The following is a 22,961-nucleotide window of genomic DNA, read 5'->3' on the forward strand; positions in this document are numbered from 1 at the left end:
TTCTTCTAAGATTTAAGAAATGGTCAGTTAAATTCCATCAAGCATCATAATTACAATAAAGTTGTACCTGCAGCTAACTACTTGCCTAATTTATCATCAAAAGTACCTTTTAATGGAATATATATTTAATATATAGCTTTAAAGCCTATATGTATTTATTAAAATATGTGTACTTATATATTTAATAAAACATATGTGTGTATATATACATTTAGACATGAGGTTTTAAAGTGCAAGTCTATAAAACTGTAACTTTTTACCATTTTGATTATGTCAGGAGAATCCTGAAATATAAAATGCTAAGTCAGAAAGAACCTTAAAAGGTAACTGTATGGAAAGAATTTGTGCTACAGTATTTACCTCTATAAAATATCTTAAATAACTGTAGCTATGGCAAAAGATATGAGGTAGACTTCCCTTAAATATAGAGGCTTACCAACCATGTTTAAAAGCTGACAAATTAACAGAAAGTTTCAAAAGAATAACTGATCAAATGTTATGTTTTAAAATTTTACTCTAATAGACAAAGAAGTACTATTGAAAATATCTGAGAGCTCTATATACTTTAACATAAAGATGACTCCGTGTTTTAGTTTAGACACTAGAGGTTAAGTGGAACAAGGGCTAGTCTTTAAAAAAAAATCACATATAAACAGCTAACTAGACTTTACAATGAAGATAGAAGTTAACACATAATCAGAGTAACATGACCCTTATAATTTAATGTAAGTGCCCTACAGGAATGCTGTGGTAGTGTCTAAGGTATATTCTGAATATTTCAGAGTCATTTTCTAACTTTGTTATGGCATCTAAGCAAAGGTGACAATCTGATTGGATAAACCTGTCAGAACTATTAGTAACAATAACCACCACCACCACCACCAAATCTTCAGTTCTTTGACCTAAAGTTCTAGGGCCAACACAGAAAGATGAGTTAACATTTTAAAAAAAGATTTCAACACAGAGGCACTATCTGGTTTTAGCTCACTGGCAGGCTACCACAAGATTGATAGAAACTGAAGAATCAGTTACCAAAATGTCAATAGTTGAGAAACTCTGAAGCAATCTCACTTTATTTGTCTCGTTCATCTACAGCATTATATTTCGTACACATTTTCAAAACAACATTTCACCATGACTGTCCAAAGATTTCAAGGGTCTCAGGACTCACTCTTAATAATAAAAGGGTTTGAGAGAAATCTAAAAAAGAAGAGATATCGCCTTCTTGGATCTTCATGGCTGGACATGAATGAATGTCATATGTTGTTATATATTTGAATGCATATTTTCAGTTGATAGTTGGATGTCAAAGAAACAGTGCTTTATAAAGAACAGGCATGGGCAGTGTACCCACCATGTTAAGAAGCACAGAGCCTAGCACACAGCACGCACTCAATAAATATGATTGATGAGTGAATGGCTATCATTTCCTCAAGACAGGACAGATTAAAAACTTAAGCCACATGTGAGTGTCGAAGAGTTAAAGTATGGTTTCAAGTTGTAATTATAGAACTTAATTTTCCATATTGACAATATTATCAAGCTTTTCAACTAGTAACAGATCTGAGTTGTTGCTTCCAAGGATAAGAACCATGAAATAGGTAGATAAAGATCCTTTCTTTCTTCTTTTCATACTTCATTTTTTTTACTCTTTTAGTTTTCAATGTTTTCCCAAAAGATCTAACCAAATTTCTTTGCTTTCACGCTGTGAAAAACTGAATCTGTTCTTATCGTTTTATTTTTCTGATCATCATATAATTAGACATGAAAAACAAAAAGACAAGCAGCCACACAGAAGCTGGCTCTAGAGAGAAAATGTTTCTACTGATAAGTCTTGTCCTTCAGCCTTTTATTTTTTTTTATATCAAAGGCACTCTTGAGTTTGGCATAAGCAAATGACAGAGGGCTCTCCCATTTAAAAATATTATCTCTCAACTGACAATATCCCTAATGCTGAAAGATTTCTCAGTGCTTCAGGATACCGGAAATAGGCTTTGTGAGCATGTGTGTATATATTCAAAAGATGTGAGGAGGAAACTTTTTAGGTTACAGAAATTTTCAAGGATAGCATAAGATGTTTTCAATAAACACATCAATATAAATTAAGTAGTAGGAAAAACAAAAATGAAATTAACTGAGTGAGTTTAGTCATATCTTAGCTAATTATTAACTTTATAAACTTATGGAAATTTTCTAGTGAACATAAAAGGTAAAAGAATTTTGTGTCAGTTATTTGCCCTACCCACTTATTCCAAACCTTTTTTTTGTGGGGGTGGGGAGGTCTGGAGTATTTTAAAACCAATCTCAGACATCAGGTCTGGCAAATCATTTTAAAATAAAATCACTGGCCCATATCAAGGCCATTAGGAACCAATGAAAATAAAATAGCTTTGTATTTCCTACTGATTCCTAGGTCCTTGGGGACCTAGGTTTTACTCATGCTCTTTTGGACTGAAAGGGCCGCCCTGGTGGCTCAGACAGTAAAGAATCCACTTGCAATGCAGGAGACTTGGGTTTGATCCCTGGGTCAGGAAGATCCCCTGGAGAAGGGAATGGCTACCCATCCAGTATTCTTGCCTGGAGAATTCCATGAACAGAGCAGCCTGGTGGGCATGCAACTGAGGCATAAAAGCTTATACTTATGGCCACTTTATTGTTTGTAATGGAGAGCCTACACGGGCCTGTGTATAGTGGTTAGAATGCAAGCAGAGGTAAAGTAGTGTGTTATTTTAGGCCACTTAACACATGCACACTTATTTTCCTCTTCTAAGTAAGCCTTAATAACATTACGATTTGATGAAATAATCTCAACTGAAGGAAAACTGAATGGTTAGATTCCATGATCAGTTAAATTCTACCTCACTGTCCTTTCTGAGCTGACTCAAGCCTGATGGCATACTATCTGCTCATAGTACTGGCGGGCAGAGGTTAAGCTCTGGTATTCCAGTTGCTCTGGGATATGCCTAACTTTCTGCCCCCTAAAGTCTCAGGTGAACTTCACCCCATAATTAAGTAGATGACTCTACTCTACACCCACAGACTGAATGTTTAACACACTGACCTTACATTAAAAAAAAAAAGTTTGTCTACAGAGAGTTTAATTCATTAGTTAAGAAGTGTTTTTCCACTAAGTCAGTTTTAGTGGTTACACAGATGTCTTCATATACATTCTGACATAGCCATGATATTTAGTGTCAAATCAGAATTAACAAGTATGGTCTCCCTAACCCCAACTTACCATATCCCATGGTAACCAGGATGATACCATACCAACTAGTCTAGGCAATGAATTCTTTAAAAATTCTTTGTATAAAAAACTGTTTAAAAAAATCTGCTACTTCTACTATTCACTGCCATGGCACACTTCTCTTCTTAGAGGAAGTAGTATCACTGAAGCAAGGAAAACACTACTTATAGGATGAAAATTCAAGAACTTTGGTAAAAAAAATTTAATTAAAAAATAATATTTTAAAGGCATATATAATCAATAAAGGAGGAAGAGAAAAATAAGGATGGAAACTGAAAAAAAAATTCATGACCAAATGAGGAAGAAGCAAAATTTAAGATTTCATCTGACCTCTTTTCACATGATACATCTTTTTAAATCTAAATCTGTATATATGAGCTAATTCAAACTACAGGATCTTCCCTATAGCTCAGACGGTAAAGAATCTGCCTGCAATGAAGAAGACCCAGGTTCGATCCCTGGGTCGGAAAGATCCTCTGGAGAAGGGAATGGCAACCCACTCCAGTATTCTTGCCTGGAGATTTCCATGGACAGAGGAGCCTGGCGAGCCAGTCCATGGGGTCGCAAAGAGTCGGACACAACCGAGCGACTAACACTACCACTACTACTATATATGAGCTAATTCAAACACATAAACATGTAAATGTTTAATTACTTATAATTTACAATTTAAAACCATCTTTATTCCAACTGCAATGAAAGGATTCATAAATAAAACCTCATTGAACGAACTTTAAAAAGGAATAGCCAAAAAAAAAAAAAAAAAAGAAAGAACAGGCCTTATTCCAGTGAATTCTCAGAATGAAATTCAAAAAGTGAGCACAACACAGAAACTGTGAGTACCTGAAAGACTAAAACAGCTGGGTGCTACAACAAGAACAGCAACACCAAAGTTAAAGAACCAGATTTACACTAAGCAGATACCATCCAAAGTCTGCTTTGAAAGGTACCTTGGGAGCACAGAAGCAAAGTCATTCCTAACAGTAATAAATGCAACTGCATTTACTTTGGAATGCACAAGCCGATCATGCCAATTCCTCTATGAAGAAATGGAATGGGTGTTTATTCATTTGAGCTTCCTGAGAATTCTGAATTCTTCAAGCAGGCCACAAAGGTCACAGATAACCTTTCTTCATAATGGTGGATTTAGGATGAACTTACTTACCGTTAGCATACAGATGAGTTAATAGAGACTCACTCTAACAAGATTCCTAGGAAAACAAAGTAGGAGCAAGAAAAGAGACAGAGATATTTAGGAAAAAAATAATTTGAAGTCTTGGATGATAGCCCTTAACTGGTAAGGGAAGAAGTAGGGTTAGCTCGACAATGGATTAAAAAAAAAATTGTCTTTAGAGAAAATTTAATGAAGAAACTTCAAACATTTAAATTTCTTTACCTGCAACAGCACAAATAGAATAACCACAACTTCTGTTCACGCATTCATTCCCACTCAATGCATGTCACGCAGCAAGTAACATTCTTTGCTAATTCTAAGACAGTCTGAACCACCATTGTTCAGAAATAGTCTCTTGAGACAAATTACAGTTTCTTTGACCAGAATGACTTAATTGGCATACAGCAAACCTGTGACTAACATCAGTACTTCCAGTAAAGTTTCGCAAGTGTAGCTCACTTTCTTGGTGTTGCAATAATGAATCCCTGCCTATTTTAAGTTATTTTCCCTACTCCTGGAAATAGCCTATTCTAACTTTCACTTCTTGCTTTTGTCATTTAAAAAATAAGTTGAAATAATAAGGCCAACTTCTATAAATATCTCACTTTCAACTACTAAAAATGCAACTGCTTGTATATGAGAAAACTTAAGCACACTTCATTTTTTTATTTTTTATTTTATTTCCTCAACTTTTACAGTTCCTTTGTATTTAACACCAATGAACTCACTGTATCAAATTAAAAAAATAATTAGTATAATAAATAATAATTATAATTTATATATAATAATTTTTGAAGTTTTTTTATCCATGGATAAAAGTTGAAGAAAGAATTAAAATCTTTTTATAATAAAAGTTTATAAAACAATCTCAAAACTAGGTACATATAAATACACAGAAAAATCTCCAGAAATTCTAGTAAAATAAACTCTAATCTAAAAACCAAAGGACACCAGTAACTCTATTTCTAAGATAGTTAAGAACATTTAATCATTAATTTCTGTTAAGCTACTGCTAGTAAGAAATGGTTGATGAAAATGGATCTTGTATAAATATACATTTAAAGCAAGGTCTTCTAAAGAAAAACTTAAATATTAGTATTCACTTGTCCAATGAAAGAATTATCAACATAAACAAGTGTCACTAAGTATCTAAGAAATTCGTTTTTAACATAGGCAATATCCCTTTTTTGAGAACCGATAAAATGGCAGTTTTTAACCTGCAGACAACACATATTGGACAAACACAACTTTTTATTAAAGTAGCTGCCAGGATCATACTGTATGGGTCCAAATTGAGAAAACTAAGTAACAAACTGTCCATGACATCTTATGGAGAAACTATATGGTAAACAGTAAATAAATATGCCTGAACTTCTATGCTAAGGAAAAAAAAATTGTCCATGACTTCTAATGTGGCAAATAAATCTATACCCTAATTTCTAAACATTTGATTTCCTAGTTCTCAACCAGAACCCTGACGCCACGCCCCCACACCCACATACTCCACACACAAGGCAGTGACAGCAACACTGAAGCCCCGGCTCTGAGCGCACGCTAAGAGCTCAACACACGCTGCGGGAGAGGACAGTTCAGTGACTGAGTGAGACACTGCCACAGCCGGCTTACCTTTCTCTGTTTCATGTCAAGAGCAGTATGTCTCTTCTGACATGAAGAGTCAAAAGATTTTACCCCCACAGGTAAAATCTGTTGTCTCCTTTTGTTCTCACATTAACCCTGAGCTTGGAAATTTAGTGTTAGTCACACTTCAAAGACTAAAAACCTGAGATGTGAAATTATACCAGGCAGTGACTGGCAGGACCATGTACCACCGCCTTCCCCATATCATCGCCAGCCTCAACATCCTCTCAACCCAACATGTTCTCACGACTCCAAATTCTCAGCAAAAATCTAGGCAAATTCACCCACAGCATCCTTGCCATGTCACTTAGAAACAGATCAATTACTGAGCAGAGTCAAGATATGCCAGAGAGATTTGTAAGATGCCAGCATCTTAATCACCCTTCAAACTTTAAGATATCTTACCATAATTTCAGCAGTAATTTCTAACATTTTCCCTGTCAAGACACAAAAGAGACATGATAAGATGGTAACAGCCCACTGCTCAAGGCCAGAGCTGACTAGCTAAGAGGTTTCAGCATCTCCAAGCCCCACCCAGTCACACTGGTTCTAAATTCCCACCATCTACTCCCATGGGTCAGACAGAAAAAGGCATATAAATCAGAGAAGTGATAAAAGAGAAATAAGGGGAAAACCTCAAGGTCTAATTCTTACAGACCGTGGAGAGTTCTCTTTTCCCAACATTGACTTTGGACATGTCCAGTCAGCGCTCTGTACAGGATGTGGACAAATTATATTATAGCCCAGTTCTGCCTAGTATCAGGGTAGGAGTTACCCAAAGAACCAGAATCACCAAAGCAGAATTGGCTTAATACTGCAGATCTACCACCATTAAAAGAAAAAAACTAATGACTGTATAAGGCTTTCCCACAGATTACAGCAGCCAGGTCTTAAGTTAAGACTTGAGATTTTTTTGTAGGTATTATTACTTTTTAAAGGGAAAACAGAAAATATATCTAAAATATTAACACTGTACTTGGATCAACACAGTCATTAACATCACACATACTTCTGTACCTAACTAGCTTTTTTAAAAAAACTTTTTTCCTGCCCTTTTCTCCCTTTTCCTCCCCACTTTTCTTTCTTTTTTTACTAAAGTATTTTTTATATCAAATGTTCTTGATTTAGGGAAAGACTAGTGCTTTAACTGGAGCACAAAGCACAGAACTAACAGCCCATTAAAATGCACAAGACTAAATGTGAATGTATCTGTTTATTTACAGCTTTTGGTGCTTAAAATTTCAAATAAAATGATCTGTCCAATTGCATTAGTTTAAAAAATAAGTCATTTTTCCATTCTCTTCTAGAAAAAGCTGCAGCACAAATCAACACAGTAGAGAGTAGTGAAAACAGAATTACATTTAAAACATAGTTTAGAAAACATAAGCACCTCTTTTAGATTAGTAAGTATAAGATGTAATTGTTGGTGACAAAGGTCAAGAACGAAATACAGACATTTATATCTTATTGTGTTCACATGCATCATAGAGACAAAAACAGTAAGTTTTAAGTGTTTACTAGATGTGAATACAAACATATAAATTAGAAAAACCTTCCCTTTATTTTGACGCCAAAGTTTTCTTCATTTAGTAATCAAAATTTTTTTGTTGTTATTTTTCAAAAGTATACGACAACTGTCAGTACAAAACTCTCACTTCTTTAACATGTACTTTTCACACTGTGATACACAATTTAGGTATTATGATGCAGTTTTTAAATGGAACAGTTTAGTGCCAAAACCCAAGCTGCTTCAGGGAAACAAGAGCCTGAAAGCTAGCACTACGTCATGTGGAATCGCCGCATACATACTGTATTGCCCCGTGCTAGTCTGATATATGCTAGTCGGCACTGCCATAGCAGCGATGTTCGGCGGTGTTCCCTCTTCCTCTGATTTTTCTTCTTCAATCTTGGGTACACCAGGCACATCAGAGGAAAGTTCATTCAGTATTTTTCTAAAATAGAATTCAACAATACAAAGAATTAAGATACATGAGTGAGATTTAAAACAGAAAAGCTATCAAGGGAGAATCGGAGGTATCTTTATTTCTCCCTTTTTGGAAAAACTTTTCATGACTGTAGGAAACTTAACTTACCTGTAAGAAGGTCTTCGTGAAAGGATTTCTCTACGTTTATGAGAATCAATTACACCTTCTGATTCTGCAGACTCATCTGTTTCTGCAATGGTTGCTACCTATAACACAAGAATTCCTGAGATGCATCATAAAACCCATGGTATCTCCTTCATTCACAACCCGGTGTCTGAAGGGGCTCTGCGTGCAGCACAAAGCCGGCACTGCCAACAGAGCACACTGAGCCGGGCTAGCCGTGCTCACAACCTGGCCCAGGACGGGAAGTGCAGACACTGACACTTGGCTGTAAACCAGCCTGTGTGCCAAGGATGACACAGACGACACATGCTACAGAAACACACGGTGCCAGACAGGCTTCAGGAAAACACTGAATGTAAGACACACAAGGCCTAAGCCCCAGCCCTGAAAATGTCTCACAAATCCAGCAGAGGGTGAGCTAGCAAGTGACAGAGGAGCAAATCCCACTGCTGACTTAGGCTGGGTCTTCAAATTACACATTAGATAGACCCAAAGAAGAAAGAATATTAAGTAGGTAAATACTTGTGTTAACAAGCCTGGTTAAAGTTATGAGTTATATTACAACAAGTAGGTTGGGCTTGATGTCAGTAGGTCTTGTCAAAATAAGGAATTACTCCTTAAAATAAAGAGCAGTTTTAAATACAATTTCATTTTTTGAAGGAACAGTATAATAACATGAGTATTAAAGAAAGGAAACTAAAATAATAAATCTCTCCACAACATGACTGTTCTCAATATATTCAGCCATCTATCACAGGTTCTGAGTTTACAAAACTACCTATTAATATCATCTATCATCTAGTTCTGAGCTTACAAAACTCCTCCAATGAATATGATAAGGACATGGGATTTGATCTGGGTATAATCAAAAAATCATATTAAAATACCAACAATGTAAGCAGGAACATATACTTCCCAAGGCACATGGATGTGCATGTATGTTTGCCCACACGTATGATCATGTATCTTTGGTCATGGATACCTTATACATAAGCACACTTAGGCATGAAGAGAATCTTTAGAGAAACTATTGTTGCAGTCAGACAACCACACATCATCACCAACTATTTATCACTTTCCATTGGGCTTTCACACATCTCTTGTATAATCATAACCACCCCTTTGTGCAAGGTAGGCTATTACTGTAGAAAGTGAAAACTGAAGTTCATCACTCACCAGGTTGGAATTCTAAGACAAGATCCACAGGCCCCTACCTCTGTAAAGATAATTAAGTCACCCATTTAACAAAATCCAAAACAGCCTATTGAAAATGAGATAATACTCTCTCTTCCAGTGCCAGCTAGGTTAAAGCTAAGTAGAAATACCTGCATCCTAATAAAAGTCACAAAAAGGAGAGTGGAAAGTCTTGTTTTATAATCAGAGTCGGAAAGAGTCAGAAGCTCCTAGAATTAAGGGCCTTACAAGAAAGGAAAAAAAAAAAAAAAGACACTACTGAGAATCACTCAAACTTTTGAACAACTTGGAAGAGACATCTGTGCCACAAAGATAAACAGACTTTTATTGCACATGGATTTATTACTTCAAGTATCGTGGTGCAACCCTTATCCTTATTTTGCAACAAACTGGATTCAAATACACAGGAAAAAGACAAGACCAATTAAGTATAAGCAACTACATTTTCTTCACAGATCTTTTTGTCATCAGATAGGTTCAAATAATTTCAATATTTAAAGGATAAAGACAAACTGATCTTAAAAAGGAACAGAAATAAATTTAGTAAAAGAGAAAAGTATGCTTTAAAAGTGCATACTTAATAATTTATATCTGTCGATGCAAAAAAGAATGTTTTTGCTTAAGAAATGTTAAGAATTTATGACCAACTTTGGTGACAATAAATAACAAAACACATCTCTGGATCACAACCGCAACACTAACCACATCTAAAAAAAACAAGGTTTAATCTGATGTATAAATGCAACAGCAATTAACAGTGATATCATGGCACACATACTGAATGAACAATAAACCTAAATTTCTACACTTTACTGTGAGTATTGGTGAAAACAGTGTCAGTACTAGAATATTTACATTACGATGTTTATCAGACATCTCCAAAGAAGCCTCAAAGTACTTTTAAGCATTTTTGGAGAGCTTTGCTAAATGAATCTCAGCTTGAGCAAAGAGAAACCTTATTTAAAGGAGACTGACTGGGCCTGCAGATTAGGAGCTGACAACAAAACTGCAGCCCGAGTCAATCTCTGTATCCAACAGGGCACCAAGCACTTCACAAAGAAAAAGGAATCTGCCTGCAATGTGGGAGACCTGGGTTCAAAGCCTGGGGTGGGAAGATCCCCTGGAGAAGGGAACAGCTACCCACCCCAGTATTCTGGCCTGAATTCACGGATAGAGGAGCCTGGTGTGCTACAGTCCATGGGGTAGCAAAGAGTCAGACATGACCGAGGGACTTTAAAAAAAAAAAAAACTTCTACAGAAATAAAAAGGAAATTCTTACAAATGTTTAATAGCAAGAGTTGAGCATCACTCAACTCTTGCCCACCAGTTCAACCACTTAGAATTTATCCTAAAGAAATTTTTAGGCAAATGCACAAATATAGCTTATGTACATATATTTAGATAAACACAGGATGTGTGTAAATAACATTTCTCAAGGTATTAAAAACTTAAAAATACTTTAAAATATGGAAATTGTTACATTATGTTGAATTATATTAAAATAATTTATATTGGGTCATCTATGACTAAAAAAAGATACTACATATAATTGGTAACATTACTACATTATAATTTGGTAATAATATAGTACATATAAATAATAGAATACTAGCATGCCATTAAAATATGTTTATGTATGCACATAGAAAACATATATGGAAGACTTCCAACCAAATGTTAATAGTACTTATATCTGAGTGCTGAGATTATTTTTACTTTCTTCTTTTCTGTATTTTATAATTTTTCTCTCAATGAACATAGACAAATGTGCAATTTCAAATTAAATAAAGAAGCCAGTGTTGACATAACAAAAAGAAATTACCACCATACTAATAGATTGCTCCTTATGTGGATTAAAAAAAAAAAAAAGAGCATCAAATCTACAGGGAAAAAAAATGATAAATGAATTAGTAAAAAGCTCAAGAAAGTCAAAGAGAAGTCATTTAGGAAGGAGGCTAACCTGAACAGTTTGTATTTGTGGTGACTGAATAATGGATGGCTGTGGTGTCTGAATTACTCCCTGGACATGGACAGTCTGGCCGGAAGGTAACTGTACTAGAGTTACAGCTGGGGAGCCTCTTCCGGTGCTGGATCCAGCTACAGAAACCTGCAAAAAACAGCATCATTGAGGATTAAGGCTGAACATTTTTTTCCTCCCACTGTTACAACCTGCCTATGTTCCCTGCTTTTAAGAAATGGCCAGCAAGCCAGGGTACTCACCATCAGGAGATGGTTACTGTGCTGGAACAGTCATTCTCTGATGTGACAGATATTAAAGAACCCATGCGTCTCACTTTCAGTTCCCATGCTTCAGTGGCTAAGAATGTTCCAAGCACAAAGTTCTAAAGCAGTTAAACTACCTCACTACGACCTCAAGACTACTAACAGTGAAGACTTCTTTAGGCCAGAGTATAAACCACTCTCTCTAACTTAAGAGCAATCGGAGACAGAACTTAAATATGGTAAATTATTTTTTCAATAAGTGCAACTTCTGACATGTGATATTAGAGTATTACTCCAGATACAAGCTAATGCCTTGTCTCTATACTGATGAAAACTGCAGTTACTTTTATGCCCCAATAGTCATAAAAAAAGGCATAGGTCAAAGAAATTCCAGGACCTCTCAGGCCCTTAGCATCTCCAAACCAGAGAAAGCTCATCCCCTGGAGACTGTGTGGTCCTTGCACACTCCCCTCCCCACAGCTTGAGCATGCAGAACCATCACTTGGATTGCACAGAGAGGAGATACAGCTGTTTCCCACCACCTTGGGTGCTTGCAACAAAGAGCCCTGCCAGCAAAACACATTAAAACCTGTTCTGTTTTGTTCACTTCTCTGGACTCAAAACCTGCCAAGTTTCTAACTGGTAGGCAACTCAGTCCTAAAAGCCAGCATAATCTTACAAACTCTGCCTCATTTTACTAAGTTTCACTATTGATTATGACTTCCTTGGAACAGACAGAGACTTTGGACGTGAAAGAACCTGCTAGTTTCTATCATGAGTGGTGGCAGACCACAGAATCTAAAAAAAATTTTGAAGAAAGCCTCCGTGGGCCCTCACTTGAAGGAAAACCAATCATTTCCAACCAACTTACACAAATACTTCTCAAGAATTACTAAGAACTGGGTTTATAACAAATAATCAGATGTGTTTACATCATTCCCTTGGAAGGCAAACTTCTTTGGCAACCTAGAAGTAAAGTCTTCTATCCATGCAAGAGAACCTACATGGAGAGCACTGAACTAGGTGCACCGGGGTGGAAAGCAGAATTGCTAAAACCAACACCTTAGCAACGACAGCACACAGACAGTAGAGGACTAACTGCTCCACTGTCCAGGTCATGAAAACCACAGGAGTACAAAACGGACACATCAGCAGAGCCTGACAAGTGCAGGTGTTGTGTAGAAGCTGCCCCTTGAGCCGGGCCTCATTATGGTCTGGATAACAGCTGGACAGAAAAGTGAGAAACCGGGGCAGAGACCACCGACATGGAGCCCCATGGGCAAATTCAGCCCACCTGCCCTTGGAGTGTTATTGCCAACTTTAGATTTCAGGGGAAAGAAAAAGGGCATCCCATAATGGAGCCCTCAGATTTAACATCCAGAAGTTTAAAAGCCACTAGATTTATTCTACAAATGTTCCCTGTATGAACCATATAAAGGGATCCTTCTCTTTGTGAACCAGTTGCCCTCCCCCCAAAAAAGGTATTCCTCTGCCAAATGACTAAGGCTCAGACTTTTTAGTCTCAGGACACCTTTACACTCCTGAAAATGACTGATGACCTCAAATAACTTTTGTTTATGTTACATCCAGCAGGATCCTGTAAATGTACAGCCAACTCCTGGGAAGGGAAAATGCTATGGGTAACTTTTGCAGATTTCTGTAATGAAAATACTCCTACTATGCAGATTTTAAGTTGCCAATGGGTGACATTGAAGACAAAGCTGGAAAAAGATGTGTGCAACTGGCTATGACAAGCCTCTCAGCTCTTATATATATAAGCTGTTATATGTTTATATATATATATATATAATATTGATATTTACTAAATAGAAATTAAAACAGAAAATTTTAAAAATACTTAGTAATTGATTTAAAAACAACAATAATTCCATCATATGCTAACAGAAATAGCATTTTCTGAAGACTGTTTTCAAAGACATAATAATTGGTGACAAGAATGTCAAAGTTTTACATTTTTACAAATTCTTTTAATGTCTGGTTTAACTTAAAACAAGCTGGATTTTCATACCTATTTCTGCACTGAATCTATTGTAATAAGTTATTTTAATTGGTATGAATATGCCTTATACAGATAAAAGGTAGAGTGTATCAATAGCTTTTTCAGAAAAATATGGGTATTCTTCTTGGATACTACCCCAAAACTCAGCAAGTGGTTGTTTTTCTCAAAGGTTAGTGGCCATGTGGAATCTGAAAACTTAGTTATGTTAAAATTGATTGATCTGGGACTTCCCTGGGGGTCCAATGGCTAACACAACGCACTCCCAGTGCAGGGAATCCAGGTTCAATCCCTGGTCAGGGAACTGGATCCCACACACTGCAACTAAAGATCCTGCGTGCTACAACTAAGACCTGATGCAGCCGAATAAATACATGCTAAAAAAAAAAAAAATCTATTGCTCTGTCTTATACTTCAGATGGTTCTTTAGCCAGGCATGATTTTGTAATGTCATGTAGTAGCTACTTGGAAAATACTGTTATTGAATTAAGCAGATCTCCCAAATGCTGATAAATTTCATGATACTCTATCAGAAAACTACATTCATTAAAATCAAGATCAACTTCATCAGAAAACAATAAAATATTGGCATGTTATCAAGCTCAAAATGGCAGATGAAGAATTTCCACAATTTGAAACTTCTGCTAAAAGCCTAAATTTTATCATCAGCAATAAACACTGTTAACTGTTTTCCTTGATGTGACAAGCTTACTTCACTTGCTTTTGAGAAAAGTTTTCAAATACTCAAGTTTGAACAGACATAGATATAATTTAGTTACTTGCCACTGCTTTAAGAAAAATTATATCCTGTGGCAGGGGCGGATGTGTGTGTGTGTGTGTGTGTGTGTGAATTCAGCTAGTTCATCTTGTCCCTCAGACAATAACTTGTGTTTTTTCTCAAGATCACCACTGCTCTTCAGTTAAGTGGCAGAAATGCTTTCAATGAATGTTCCACTTCCAGAACACAGAATATTAAAACAACATGTACTTGACGGTCAAGATTTAATATAATTGGTAATGTTTACTGTTTCATCAGGGACCATCTTAAGTGGAACAGACTTTGTTTTAAAAACTGCAAGTGAATGCAGTGAAGACTGTAATGACCACTAACAAAGTTTGGTGCCACTTACGTGACTGGGATGAGGCACCAAAACTTTTAAACCCCCACTGTTTTTGTGCCATCAGGGCAAATGCCAATACAGAGGAAAAAGAAATACATCTTAGTATTATTATGAAAATAGGTTTGTCCTCCAAAACCTCCAGGCATGATTGTGTAACATCATGTAGTAGTTATTTGGAAAATACTGGATCCTTGGAGTCTCCTCCAGGGTTCCCTGAATCACAATTTGAAAACTACTGCTCTGTCCTCATGCAGCCTCTGGGCCCTGCTCACAGCTCAAAGCGCAGAGTGCTGAAACGGGCTGCGATTTTAGCTCCACCACAGCAGGATGGTCAAAATCACCACCCACAGTAATTTTGACAGAACATTCCTATGTCAGAGACTGAGCAAAACAGAAGGTACATTATACCCAAGAGCATCACCAGTATTCCTACAGATGAGACCTGTGGCTTGAGATGCAGTTAGTGCTACACACACTTTCATGGAAATGACCTGCTGTAGAAAAATTAGATATTCTGAAGAACAACTCAAGAAAGATTCATGGGGGTTTCGATAAGTATAAATCATGCTTAGAGTCGCTCTAAATGTCTTTCAAGTGTAATTTTCAGGACTTTGCATTATTAAACAATGCTCCATCAAAATGGCTTAGTGAGAAGAAACTCTGCTGTAGAAAAGAGAGCTATACCTACTAGAACAAAACTGAATTCCCAGAATTCTGGAGATGAGTTACATGAATCTGTATCTGCAGTGAAAACTCAATGTCCAAACTCTGGGCAGTGAAGGAGGTCATGTGTGCATGTGCTCATTTGTATCCAACTCTTTGTGACCTCATGGACTGTAATCCACCAGACTCCTCTATCCATGGAATTCTCCAGGCAAGAATACTGGAGTGGGTTGCCATTTCCTCCTCCAGGGGATCTTCCCAAACCAGGGTTCAAACCCAAGTCTCCTGTGTCTCCTACATTGCAGGTGGAGTCTTTGCCCATTGAGGCACCTGGGAAGCCCCATTTTTCTTATAAACATCATATATTCATTCCAAAAATTTTTAATAAGTCAATCTCACAGAAACAAGTCATACTTACAAATTAACTCATTCTTTTGTTCCCTCAACTAATGTTGGAAGCCTGCCTTGTGGACCAGTCTAGACAGCAGAGATAAGGTAGTAAACAAGAAAAGTCTGCTCTCCTAAATCAGGAGACAGAAAACAGATGAAGAGAGTAAAACATAATTTGGGAGAGGTACCAAATTCTTAAAAGAAAAATAAAGAAGGGGAACTAGTGAGATGGGCTTCCCTGGTGTCTCAGGGATAAAGAATCCACCTGCCAATGCAGGAGACATGAGTTTGATTCCTGGGTCAGGAAGATCCCCGGGAGAAGGAAATGGCAACCTACTCCAGTATTCTTGCCTGGGAAAATCCCACAGACAGAGGAAACTGGTGGGCTACAGTCCATGGGGAATTGGACACAACTAAGAGGCTAATCAACAATAGCTAATGAGGTAGAGGGAGGGTGGAAGGAAGCTACGTTAAGGTATACCTACTGTGGGAAGCTTCTCAGAGGAGAGAACTTCTGTGCAAAAAAATAGTCTAAAAGAAAAAGTAGGAAAGAAGGCCAAGGGAAGATCTATCAATATACTCATCACATTCCAACAATCAAGCAGGCAACTGCCCAAAAAACAAACACATAAAATGGGTGTATTTTATATTTTATAATTTTACACCTCTATTTATGAGGCTCTAAAAAGTGTAAAAATGAACTCATGCCAGACAGTTTACCTTTTTTTCCAGATCCCCTGAAGAATAATCCTCTTCTATAGGATGCCTGAAACATAGATTATGCTGAGGCCACCACATCCACCAAAAACCCCACTAGAGACAGGAGTTAACGTGATGAAATAAATGAAGATGATGCAGCTGACAGCCTAACTTGGCTTTGCAATTAAAAAAAAAAATCTAATAATGACACTTATAACTGGTAAAACCTCACGATGTTGTAACACAGCATTTGATTAGCACCGAGTGGACGGCACCAGTGCGTAGCTAGGTTCCCTTATGAGGGGTTATGATGTCACAGTGCGGCTGCGCGTGTCACACAGCCACTGAGCCCGCATTCCAGACGGTTAACAAAGGATGAGGAGAGGTGAATGCATGGCCTAGCAGACTCCACTATCAACTCTGCTGCCTGAAAAATCAAATCTATACATTATCTATTTTAATTCCAAGGACTCCAATGAAAACCCAGTAACACCCTATGGGAGAAGCTGGAAAAATATCTTGATTTCTGTGTATTAAGACAAGATTCTCAAAAAGAGTCTGTTTATTCTACAGGGAAAAAAGAAGTGTTTAAAGAATAAGGCTGAAAACAGGCAAATAATATTATAAATGTGTACACTTTAAAAAACACATAAAATATTTCACTTCACTTTTTAAAAAGTTGTACTTAGGGACTCCCCTGGTGGTCCAGTGGCTAAGACTCCATGCTCCCAATGCAGGGGGCTCAGGTTTGATCTCTGGTCAGGGAACTAAATCTCACATGCCACTACTAAGACCTGGTGCAGCAAATAAATAAATAAATAAAAATGTTTTAAAAAGTTGTTTTTAATTGCATTAAATGAAGACAAACACAACATGAAAAATATAGAATTGGTATCACTGTAGTGTCTTTACTGTTTTTCTTTCCCATATTGAGGTTCTGGTTTTTTTAAACAATGTGACTAACAAATTGCAAAAATCAATGGAGTTAAATTTTACCTTGTAAATATCAACTGAAAGCACTGATAACAGAGTTGGACACATGAGACTGATATTTTTATATCTATGTTAAAATTATAAGGAGAACCACCACATGATCTTTGAATCCTTTCTGTGTATAGGGAATAAATAAAAACTATCTAAAATTTATAATCTGAATTTAAAAAGGAAGTAATTCTGTTTCTGTAATTATAAGTGGCCAAATACGTCTCTCTCAAAAAATTCCCCTTTTGAAAGCAAAGCAAATATCAGAATCAAGTCATTCTTAATTATATAGTCTATTCTGATAATACTTCCAATAAGCAGTGGTGATCACTGTGGCGACTGGTGATGACAAAATTAGGGTTTCTTTATACTTTGAAAAAGAACGCTCTAGTGGATTTTTTTCTCTAGCTGATCCTTATCATTTCCTATTAACAGTACTTGGAGCATCATTTTATATTCTAATATGATATGTGTTTTACTTATATAAAGACTTACTATGAATATGATCTTTAGGGAAGTCAAAATTCTTTTAGCTCTAGAAAAATCAATCTTATATATTGATTTCAATAAGACTGAAACTAAAACTGATCACAATTTTCTACCCAACTCCATTATAAAGTAATAAATGCAAGTAGCGAAGTAGGTTGCTATGAGATCCTGAGCCCAAAATGACATTTACCCAACAGATGGCTTATATGGGCAAACAGTGGATATTAAAACTACTCTTAACAATGATATAGATTAGATTCATTTTAATACTGAGGAAGAAATGTACATGCCAAAAGCCTGAAGCTACAGAATGAATGCCTAAAACCACTTACCTTTATTTCTGACCAGTATCAACTTATTGGGATCTTCTCTAATAGCTCAGTGGGTAAAGAATCTGCCTGAAAGGCAGGAGACCTGGGTTCAATTCCTGGATCAGGAAGATCCCTTGGAGAAGGAAATGGCAATCCATTCCAGTATTCTTGCCTGGAGAATCCCATGGACAGAGGAGCCTGGCAGGCTATAGTCCATGAGGGTGCAAGAATCGGAAACGACTTAGCAACCAAACCACCACCACAGTATCAACTCATAGGAATGCCTATGAAGGAAACTTCAGTTCACTTGAGCTATTCTCCATTAATTTTTCTACCAATCACTTGGTATATAAGCCCTAAAGATCACTGACTTAACAAAAACAACTTTAAAAAACAGTAATAATAAACAAAATGTGGTGTGTACGTACAGAGAGGAAGGAATTCCTATCACATACAATACAGATAAACCTTCAGGACATTATGTAAAGTGTAATAAGCTAATCACAAAAAGACAAGGAAAAGAAATGAAAAAAGTCAAAATGGTTGTCTGAGGAGGCCTTACAAACAGCTGTGCAAGAAGAGAAGTGAAAGGCAAAGGAGAAAAGGAAAGACAGGCCCATTTGAAGGCAGAGTTCCAAAGAACAGCAAGGAGATAAGAAAGCCTTCCTCAGTGATCAGTGCAAAGAAATAGAGGAAAACAATAGAATGGGAAAGACTAGAGATCTCGTCAAGAAAATTAGAGATACCAAGGGAACATTTCATGAAAAGATGGGCTCGATAAAGGACAGAAATGGTATGGATCTAACAGAAGCAGAAGATATTAAGAAGAGGTGGCAAGAATACATAGAAGAACTATACAAAAAAGATCTTCATGACTCAGATAATCACGATGGTGTGATCACCAACCTAGAGCCAGACATCCTGGAATGTAAAGTCAAGTGGGCCTTAGGAAGCATCACTACGAACAAAGCTAGTAGATGTGATGGAATTCCAGTTGAGCTATTTCAAATCCTAAAAGATGAAGCTATGAAAGTGCTGCACTCAATATGCCAGCAAATTTGAAAAACTCAGCAGTGGCCACAGGACTGGAAAAGGTCCATTTTCATTCCAATCCCAAAGAAAGGCAATGCCAAAGAATGCTCAAACTACCGCACAATTGCACTCATCTCACACGCTAGTAAAGTAATGCTCAAAATTCTCCAAGCCAGGCTTCAACAGAACATGAATCACGAACTGTTCCAGACATTCAAGCTGGATTTAGAAAAGGCAGAGGAACCAGAGACCAAATTGCCAACATCCGTTGGATCATCAAAAAAGCAAGAGAGTTCCAGAAAAATATCCATTTCTGCTTTATTTACTAGGCCAAAGTGTCTGACTGTGTGGACCACGACAAACTCTGGAAAATTCTTAACGAGAAGGGAATACCAGACTATCTGACCTTCCTCTTGAGAAATCTGTATGCAGGTCAGGAAGCAACAGTTAGAACTGGACATGGAACAACAGACCGGTTCCAAATAGGGGAAGGAGTACATCAAGGCTGTATATTGTCACCCTGCTTATTTAACTTATATGCAGAGTACATCATGAGAAATGCTGGGCTGGAGGAAGCACAAGATGGAATCAAGATTGCCGGGAGAAATGTCAATAACCTCAGATGTGCAAATGACACAACCCTTACGGCAGAAAGTGAAGAAGAAATAAAGAGCCTCTTTATGAAAGTGAAAGAGGAGAGTGAAAAAGTTGGCATAAATCTCAACATTCAGAAAACTAAGATTGTGGCATCCAGTCCCATCACTTCATGGCAAATAGATGGGGAAACAGTGGAAACAGTGGCAGACTTTATTTTTGGGGGGGCTCCAGAATCACTGTAGATGATGACTGCAGCCATAAAATTAAAAGATGCTTACTCCTTGGAAAGAAAGTTATGACCAACCTAGACAGCATATTAAAAAGCAGAGACATTACTTTACCAATAAAGATCTGTCTAGTCAAAGCTATGGTTTTTTCCAGTAGTCGTGTATGGATGTGAGAGTTGGACTATCAAGAAAGCTGAGTGCCGAAGAATTGATGCTTTTGAACTGTGGTGTTGGAGAAGACTCTTGAGAGTCCCTTGAACTGCAAGGAGATCCAACCAGTCCATCCTAAAGGAGATCAGTCCTGAATATTCACTGGAAGGACTGATGCTGAAGCTGAAACTCCATTACTTTGGCCACCTGATATGACGAGCTGACTTATTTGAAAATACCCTGATGCTGGGAAAGATTGAGGGCAGGGGGAGAAGGGAACGACAGAGGATGAGATGGTTGGATGGCATCACCAACTCAATGGACATGAGTTTGGTTGAACTCCAGGAGTTGGTAATGGACAGGGAGGCCTGGCGTGCTGCAGTCCACAAGGTTGCAAAGAGTCGGACACGACTGAGTGAACTGAACTGAAAAGACAAATATTGATGATTCCTCTTATATGAGGTATCCAAAAGTAGGCAAATTCATAGAAACCAAACATAGAATGGTAGTTACAGGAGGTTGGGAGGGGTGTGTAAAAAGGAGTTGTTTTTTAATAGGTACAGAGTGTTAGATCTGCAAGATGAAAAAGATCTGGAGATCTGTGTCACAACAATGCGAGTACATTACAGCGAACACTACTGAACTATAAACTTGAACTTAAGACTGAGGATTTTATGTCTTTTCTTTAACCATATACAAAAATAGCAATAACAAATTGCCCCACATTTGCTATAGATGATAATTAGCTGGCTCATTGCCAAGAAGATAATCAATCCATTGATTTTACCAAAGGCAATGAGACTGACTTCCCCATCATTTTATAAAATACAATTCTAAAGCTGTGGGCGCTCTCGTGCTCCTGACCCCAGAGTTACTGCTTAATAGTTAGATTGGTTATTGGTGCCAGGATTTATACGGACCAGTTACTAATACATCAAAATGGATAAAGTTTAAATCTTCTACGCTCTTCATATATCCAAGATCAGAAGCTGAACTGGGACATAAACATGAAACTATCTTGAAAGTGAAAAGTGTTAGTTGCTCAGTCTGTTGTCTGACTCTTCAACCCCATGGACTGTAGCCTGCTAGGCTCTTCTGTCCATAGAATTCTCCAGGCAAGAATACTGGAGTGGGTAGCCATTCCCTTCTCCAAGGGATCTTCTTGACTCAGGGACTGAACTTGGGTTTCCTGCACAGGAGGCAGATTCTTTACCATCTGAGCCACCAGGGAAGCCCCAAAATACTGGAGTGGGTAGCCTATCCCTTCTCCAGTGGAACTTCCCAACCCAGGAATCAAACCAGGGTCTCCTGAATTGTAGGCGGTTCTTTACCAGCTAAGCCACCAGGGAAGCCCCATAGTAACTATATGTAGCATATAATTATGATTATTCTTTGCTGATCATGCATGTTCCCAGGTAATGTCCTCTGAAATAATCTGGTTCAACACTGAGTACCTATGTATTATCACAGAAGTAATATAAATATTTAATGCTATCTAAAGCCAGGTTTCCTGGGCTCTGCCTTTTACTAGCTATGTGACCTGTGACAAGTTACTCAGCCTCTCTGTACCAAATTTTCCTCAACTGCAAAAGATAATGAAAACAGTACCTTTCTACAGAGTTGCTGTGAGAACTGAGCAATGTGTAAAACACTTAATTCAAACTGAATATTGGTGTAAGTTAGGGCTCTTCTTCCTTATACCAAGTACAAAGCAGGAAACAAGCCGCTAGAAAAGGTAAAACTAGAAAGTTCTGAGGAACTGGGAGGCCAACTTATACTGGCAGTACCTATCATGGTATATTAACATATCTGATATCAAATAAACTACCATTAGTTTTCAAAAGGTATTTAAAAAGAGGTCTACTGCTGTATAGAACTTACCTACTTAAAGGCAAGTGCTTTTCCTGAACTATTTCTGCTTGCACTATTTTCACCTGACATTGTCTTTACTTAGCATTGGGTTTTGCCGTAAAACCTGAACAAACTTTTTTGGCCAACCCCATATTTTCGACCTCACAAGCAGGCTTTTCTCTCCTACGCCTTTTTGGAGAACCACACGTCGTACCTCTGGGGGTGGGGGAAGGCTCAGAAAGCTCACATTTCTGAAGATCGTTACTAAGATGCTGTCATCACAATTAATCAATGAGTGAAAACTTCCCAAAGGCTCTGTGCTTCCCAGTGTAATTCCTTTGATAGTTTGGGGCTTACAGAGGTTGTAGCAGCAAAAATTGAAGTGAGGCAAAGTAAACAAACTGAATCTTACTCAAGGAAGAAACTATAAAAATTAACATTTCTAATATTAAAAAATTTCAGTGTCTAGTCTACTATTTTTGTTTTTGCTGTTCTTTTATTGTGGTAAAAAAATACGTAATATAAAATGAATCATCTTAACCACTTTTAAGTGTACTGTTCATCATATTCATACTTTTGTAAAAGATCTCCAGAACATTTTTATCCTTCAAATTGGAATCTATAGCCCTTTATCAACAGCACCTCCTGTATTCCCTCCCCACAACCTACTCTTTAACTAGGAAAAATCAGAGAAAGGGTAAAAAAAGTAACTGTTTATACTCAGTTATTTTTCCATTACTGTTAGTGACAAACTACCTGGTACTAAAACTAAGACTTGAGCATCAAACAAAAAGTACCTAAAATCATTACAAATGACAGAATATCTCTAACAATCTCTTAAACACTAAA

The 22,961-nt window shown here is 37.2% G+C and overlaps 1 protein-coding gene across 9 annotated transcripts in view; it reads right to left on the minus strand.

Moving 5' to 3' along the window:
• Positions 1 to 22,961, minus strand: part of CREM (cAMP responsive element modulator) — a 67,966-nt gene that overhangs the window by 19,915 nt on the left and 25,090 nt on the right. For all 9 annotated transcript variants that reach the window (XM_055543671.1, XM_055543669.1, XM_055543665.1 and 6 more), the window contains 3 exons: positions 11,322 to 11,468; positions 8,153 to 8,250; positions 7,869 to 8,011 (listed from right to left, as the gene is read on the minus strand). In XM_055543671.1, the coding sequence (XP_055399646.1) occupies positions 7,869 to 8,011; positions 8,153 to 8,250; positions 11,322 to 11,468 (388 nt within the window). The remainder of the gene's footprint in view (positions 1 to 7,868; positions 8,012 to 8,152; positions 8,251 to 11,321; positions 11,469 to 22,961) is intronic.

The sequence above is a fragment of the Bubalus kerabau genome, chromosome 13 (genome assembly GCF_029407905.1).
Source record: "Bubalus kerabau isolate K-KA32 ecotype Philippines breed swamp buffalo chromosome 13, PCC_UOA_SB_1v2, whole genome shotgun sequence".
NCBI classification, from domain to species: Eukaryota; Metazoa; Chordata; class Mammalia; order Artiodactyla; family Bovidae; genus Bubalus; species Bubalus kerabau.